Source organism: Macrotis lagotis, chromosome 3 (genome assembly GCF_037893015.1).
Source record: "Macrotis lagotis isolate mMagLag1 chromosome 3, bilby.v1.9.chrom.fasta, whole genome shotgun sequence".
NCBI classification, from domain to species: domain Eukaryota; kingdom Metazoa; phylum Chordata; class Mammalia; order Peramelemorphia; family Peramelidae; genus Macrotis; species Macrotis lagotis.
This window is the reverse complement of record NC_133660.1, coordinates 282,855,078-282,861,603: the sequence shown is the minus strand read 5'-3', so window position 1 is coordinate 282,861,603 and position 6,526 is coordinate 282,855,078. Positions and strand designations below refer to the sequence as shown.

General features: G+C 56.4%; 1 protein-coding gene across 1 annotated transcript; it reads right to left on the bottom strand.

The window, feature by feature from the left end:
• Window positions 1-4,977: 4,977 nt before the first annotated feature.
• On the bottom strand, window positions 4,978-6,248 carry C3H11orf68 (chromosome 3 C11orf68 homolog). The gene is made up of 2 exons (XM_074231034.1): window positions 6,066-6,248; window positions 4,978-5,825 (listed from the first exon to the last, which is right to left on the bottom strand). Exons 1-2 carry the CDS (start codon window positions 6,170-6,172, stop codon window positions 5,078-5,080), a joined length of 855 nt encoding a protein of 284 aa, XP_074087135.1. The 5' UTR covers window positions 6,173-6,248; the 3' UTR covers window positions 4,978-5,077.
• Between the last annotated feature and the right edge of the window lie 278 nt (window positions 6,249-6,526).

Genomic DNA, 6,526 nt, shown 5'->3' with positions numbered 1-6,526 from the left:
TTTTCATTTAAACTCTCTGTACAACCCTCTGAACTCTGTAGAATGAATGCCTGTGTGGTGTGTATGTGTGTATGTGGGGGGGGGGGGAGCTGTGGGGGAGGGGGAAGCTGTACTTTAGTCTTCTGGGGTCCACCAAGGGCTTTCTTTACAAATGGCCTCATTTCCTTTCCCCCACAATTCTGTGAGGGAGATAATCCAGATCCCTTATCTCATTATTACTGGGGATGAGGAAACTGAGCAGCAGCAGGGCTGGGCCTTTCTCCAGAATCCCACACCCAGGTCTTACTGACACCTTGACCTAGAAGTCAGGAGCTCTGGGTGCTAGGCTCCAGCTCTGCCCCTAACTAGCTGGGTGATGGATTGTCTTCTTTCTTTCTGACCCTCATTCCAGTTCCTCCTAGAAATGAGGTATTAGGCATAGAAATCAGAATGAAGCATTCATTTCAGAGCTCTGCTCTGGCTGACTCCAGAGGAAACTGAGGCCCCTGAGTTCATCCCTTCTAGAATTATTAAGGAAATTTAGGTACAGGATTGTAGAAATCAGAGTGAAGCATTCAGTTCAGGGTCCTGCTCTGAATGACTCCAGAATTCAGTCATTTTATTTTTTATTTTAACTTTTTTTTTTGCAAGGCAATGGGGTTCAGTGACTTGCCCAAGGCCACACAATTATTAAGTGTAAGGTCGAATTTGAACTCAGGTATTCCTGAGTGCTCTATGCACTGCGCCACCTAGCCGCCCCTCTAGAATTCAGTTATTAAGGAAATTTAGGTACAGGATGGTGGAAATCAGAGTGAAGTGTTTTCAGGGCTCTGCTGTGGATGACTCCAGGGGTAACTGAGGCCCCTGAGCGCAGTCGGGGGGACCGAGAGACCCGGCTGGGCTGCGATGGGCGGGTGGAGTCCTCCGAGCGGTTGCTGGGGGTCGGAGGGGACCCTTCCCATCTTTCCTTTCCTCCCCGGCGGTGTGGCGGCCTCTGCCCTCGTGACTGGCCCGGGGCCGCCACGGGGGTCCTCGGGGAGACCCACGAGCAGCTAACTGTCCATGAGTCAGCCCCCTCCCGCCGAGGCCAGTCACCTCTGCGGCATCTCCGCTCCCGGCGCAGGCATTCCGATCGCGTGAGGCTCCGGGGGCTGACTCAGCCTCGGCACGCAGCACCGGGACTGGGCAGAGACCCCCCCCCAGCAGGGGCTGGCCCAGGAGCCCCGCCGGAGCCTCCCCCGCCCGGAGGACCCCAGCCAAGGGGACCCCCGCCTTCTACTGCAGCTCCTTTGGGGCCGAGCCTCCGGGGAGAACGAGCCGAGGTCCCCAGGGTCCAGCCAAGAGAGTGAGAAAACCCAGGAGAATCAGCACTTTTACATTCTATACCAACAGGAAAAATGATCGAGTTGGAAAAGTCACTCCATAAAGAACTCTAGGAGAAAGGAAAGTTGAATCTTTCAGCTAGGAGGAGAAAAATTCATAACCAGTCAAGTGGAGAATCTCGGATCCATAAACCGGAAATCGTTTTGCACAAATAAAATCAGTGCAGCCAGCATCACAGAACAGTAGACGAATCTGGCCAAATCGTTCCATTAAATTTGACAAAAGTCAATACAGTGTAGGGAAATGACACCGAGATATATTTAAGTGCCTCGATAGACAAGTTTTCCATGAAGGAAATCCAAATGATCACTGCTTGATAAAACATTCAAAATGACAAATGAATACAATTTATAACCCCCTTAGACAGTAAATGCCTTGATTGTTAGTGAAACTGGCAATTGAACCGATTGCTCTGTGGGGGGGAAACTGAAATTGTGCAAAAAAAAAAAAAATATCAGTTGGGGGAAGATAGGCAAACTAATTTATTGTTAGTGAAGCTGTGAATTGACCCAACTGCTATGTGTGTGTGTGTGGGAGGGTTGGAATTGTGCCCAAAATCACCAAATTGTTCATCTCCTTTGCCCCTGAAATCCCGTGTCGGGAACAATACTTCAAATAGGTTACTGACAGCAAGAAAAACTCCCAATGTGCCAAAGTGTTCATTAATGGGAGCATTATTTGTGATAAACAAGATATGTGTCCAACAATTAGGGGGTGCCTGAAAAGGAATATACCTGTACTCTAAGGAATGAGGTATATCAAAAATCCAGAGGATCGTGGGGGGAAAAGTGATGCCAATGGAAAAAAAGGGGGGCTATTATCGTGCCACTGGAAAAGTAAAGAAACCAAAACAAGAATAATTGTCAGGATTTTCACACTAACACAACTTAGAGGATTCACGCTCCTGACTTCTCTGTTACCAAGTCAATTGTTTTCTGGGGGAGTACACAAGGTTAGATCACAGTGGGGTGTTCAAATAAAAGGTCAATAAGTTTTTAAAAATACTTTGGCTTAGAGATCCCTCAAAGGGGCCAGGAAATATGTATTTATTCCAATCCTGTAAGAGGATGTGATTCCAATGGTGATGGGAGGCAGGTGCTATTATTTTCATTTTACAATTGCAGAAACTGAGGCAAACAGAGTTAGTGGCTTGCCCAGGATCATACAGATAGTAAACACCTGAGGGAGAATTTGAATTCTCATCTTCCTCACTCCAGGCTCAGGGCTCTAGCCATCACATTATCAAGAACCTCTAACAGCTCTTTAGGCGGCTTACAATTTTGATCTTTTGGGAGATGACCGTTTCCCAACTCGAAGCACATTTAAAGGTGGACTAGATTTTGTTTGCTTTGGTGAGAGCCTTGGGGATCCTAAAAACTGCTGTACAGTTTTATAAACGCAAGATGGAAATGTTTAAGGTGATTGTACTTAGACCACCTATATCAGATTACTTGTCTTGGGGAGGGGGAAAAGGGAGGGAGAAAAATAGGCAACTCAAAATCTCATAAAAATGAATGCTGAAAATGATCTTTACATATAATTGGAAAATATAGGAAAAAAAATTAAAAACAAGTCAATCTACTCTTCTATTCAGTTCTGGCCTGGCCGAGACCCTTGCAACTTCGGCCAAGATGTGAGTTGTCCATCTAAGTACATGGTGGCCCAGATAACAGGTAGATTTCATCCACTTGGTTTGTCCAGTCTAGACAGTGAGATATTGTGTGTCCTTGAGGAAGTTTGGCCACTTGGACTGAAAGCCATCAGAGGAATCTGCCAAGGAGAATCTAAGCATCACCACTGTCTCAAGGAATGGGACTCTGTGGGAGATGGAGCCAGTGCTTCTGGTGGGGAGCATCCATTACTCAGCGTTCATCAGAGCTCACCCCACAAATCTGGACTCTACTGCTGTCTCATTACCTTACCCCACCACCCACTCTCTTCATCCTCCTTTGAGGCTAACTGCAGGGTCACAGGCTAAGATCCACAGGATTCCCTGTTGGTTACAAAATGGTTTGAGAGAACACTAGCTACGTAAATAGTGGAGAACTCCTTGAGGGCAGGCCTTTTTCTTTGATGATGATGATGGTGCCATTTGTCCTTCATTCTCTGACACCAGGGAGGGTGAGGCCATGACAAGCACATGAATCGGATTTGAATAAAGAGGGGCCGTGCTAAGTCCCCAGGCTCACTTTCTCCTCCAGAGCCTTCTGGATCCAGTGGCCAGACATGGGTCAGGATGACTGAAGATGGTCCTGGATGAGAGACAGTCTCATCCAAGTGACTTGCCTAAGGTCACCCAGCTAGTGTCACGTGTCTGAGGCAGGATTCAAACTCCTGTCCTCCTGACTCCAAGGTCACTGCGCCACCCAGCTGTCCTAGGGAACACAATAAATGCATGTTGAAGTAGAGACAGATATTAGAGCATGGAAATGCGGGGACATGAGTTTGAATCCCAACCCCCGCAGCTGTGTGGCTTGACCTCTGGGCCTGTGTCCTTATCTGTAAAAAGGAGACACTGGTTATGCTCCCTCCTTCACCGAGCTGCCATGGGGATCAAATGAGACTAGATGAACACTCCTGTAAACCACAAAGTGCCCATGGGTCCCCTGAGGCATCGGGCGAAGCTGGCACAGCAATCGGTCAGTCAACAAGCATTTATTCAGGGCTCACTAGGCACCCAGCACTGTCCTAAGTGCTGTGGATACAAAGAAAAGCAAAAATCAGGGTCCCTTCCCTCAAGGAGCTCACATTCTAAAGGAAGAGAACAAGTCGAAAACTACATAGACACAAGATATATACAGTGTCAAGGGAAGGAAGGCAGTGAAGGTGCCAGGGAAGGCAGGAGGCCAAGGTGAAGAGAAAGAGCACTCCAGGCAGGGGGCACAGCCAGTTCAAAGGCCTGGGGTCAGGAGATGGTGCCAGCTGGGCAACAAGAGCCAGGCCATTGTACCTGGATTACGGGGTTTGAAGGAGGAGATCAAGCGTTGGAAGACTGGGAGGGGAGGAAGGGACCAGGCTGAGAAGAGCTTCCAAGACAGAGAACAGCAACAATCTGATCCTGGAGGATCTGGCAAGGGTCAAGCCTGTGGCTCCCCAAGTCTTGGTTCCAGGCTAGCCCTTAACTTCCTCGCTCCCGGGAGGCCTCCTACCACATCTGACCTGACCAGCTGCCACCCACTCTGTAAACCAGAGAAGCAGGAGGGAGGAGTGGGGTGAAAGCAAAGGTGGGCTTTACTGAAACAATGAGAGGAATAAGGGGCAATCAGAGCAGGGAAGGTGGGCCCCTGAGGCCCAGTCCACCCTCAGGACCACAACTTCCAGGATGCAACATTCCACCACCTCTTCTGGCAGTGCCATCCACAGATGCTGGGGGAGGGAGCATGGGGGGGGGGGTTGCTCAGCTGAGACCGGCACCAGGAAGAGGGTCCCTCTCTCCTCCCTCCGTGGCCTGGGCCGACACTGAGCGAGGGCGGTGGGGTGGGGAACGATCTTATGTTTCAGCCTCCTCCTCTGCGGCCCCTTCCCCTTTCTCGAGGCCTGTCCCCCAAACCAAGAAGGTGGCAGCCCCTCGGAGGGCTGGGTTCCAGTCCCGGGAGCCCTTCCCGCGGCCCCAGAGTCCACTCCCCCCGGAGGCAGGCCAGAAGGATCGCCCGGGGCCCTTCCCACCCCCAGGTGTCCGGGCTCCCAGCTGCAGGGGGGGGGGGGCCCAGGCCCGCTAAGTCAGTGCCGTGTTGTTGAGCCGGTCCAGGACCCGGGAGCAGTGGGGGTCGCTCTCGAGGTGGTAGCTGCTCTCGTAGAGGGTGGGACACAGGTGCCAGCGGTTGGAGCGATAGATGCCAAGGTAGGTGTAGACATCCGGCTTGTAGGTCAGCGGGCACTTGACCCCGGCGGCCCGGATGGCCGCGTCGGCCTTCAGCACCCCCTCCTGGTCCGTGAAGTCCTCGGTGTAGACGCAGATGACCTGCCGCTCCTCCTCCTGGGCCCGGGGGCTGACTTTGGCCACCTGCAGCTTGCCCTCCACCACGGCCCGGGCGATGCCGGCCCACGCGTGGTCCAGCTTGAAGCCGGGGCTCAGGTGCATCAGCCACTTGCCCGTCAGGACCCGGTGGCTGAGGGCCAGCTCCCGCAGGACGGCCGGCGTGACGGGCCGCCCGCTGGCCTGCAGGGCCTCCCAGGCGCCCTGGAGTCCCTGGACGTCCCCGGCTCCGGGGGAGAAATCCGGCCCGTAGACGGCGATCCAGCCCACGGGCTTGGGGTTGGGGGCGTCGGGGCCCCCGTAGCGGGAGACCCGGGAGGGGGGGTAGGCGGCCAGCCAGGAGTCCAGCTCGCAGGGCGGGGCGCTGCGGGCGTCGAAGACCAGCCAGGGGTCCATGTCGGCGGCCATGGCCTCGGCGGCCAGGTGCTCGGCCGTGAAGCCGTCCTCCTGGCCCCCGTGCGGGATCTCCTCCTCCGGGGGCTCCATCCTGCGGGGAGGGGCGGTGAGGCCCGCGGGCCGCAGGGCGGGGGGCAGGGGGGCCCCTCCCCGGGACCCCACTCCGGGGGCGGCGGAGAGCCCCCCCCAGGTGCCCGCGCCCCGCCCCCGCGAGGCTCCGCCCCCCATTCTTCCCGGGCTCCGCCTCCCCCCCCCCCGCCGGCCCCGGCCCCTCCCGGCCCCCGTAGGCCCCCCCGCCGTCCCGCGGCCTCCCCCCCCCAGGCTCGGTCACCTCCGCCGCTCGCTCCTCTCCGGGCCCGCCCGGCCCGTTCCCCGCTCTCTCCGGGGCTCCTCTCCGCCGCGGGCCCTCCGCTCCGCCCACCCCACGGCCGCCGCCATCTTGGGCCGCCCGCCGCCTCAACAACAACTTTATCGGCAACCGCCGGCCGCGGTGGGAGCCAGGCGGGCCGGAGGGGGCGGGCCCGGCGGAGGACGCGGCCAATGGGAGGCGGCGGCGCCCGGCGGCGACGCGCGGGGGGCGGGGCCGTTGGGGGCGTTCCGCCATCGGCCGGGAGGCGGGGCGCCATGGGGGGGCGGGGGGGGCGGCGCGCCGCCTGCGTGCGTGCGTGCGTGGGGGCGGGCGCTAGGACCCAGCGGCGCGGCGGGCGGCCCGGCGCTAGGACCCGGGCGGGGCCGCGGCCGGAGCCGGAGGAGCCGCGGCGGCGGAGCCCGAGGAGCCCGAGGAGCCCGAGG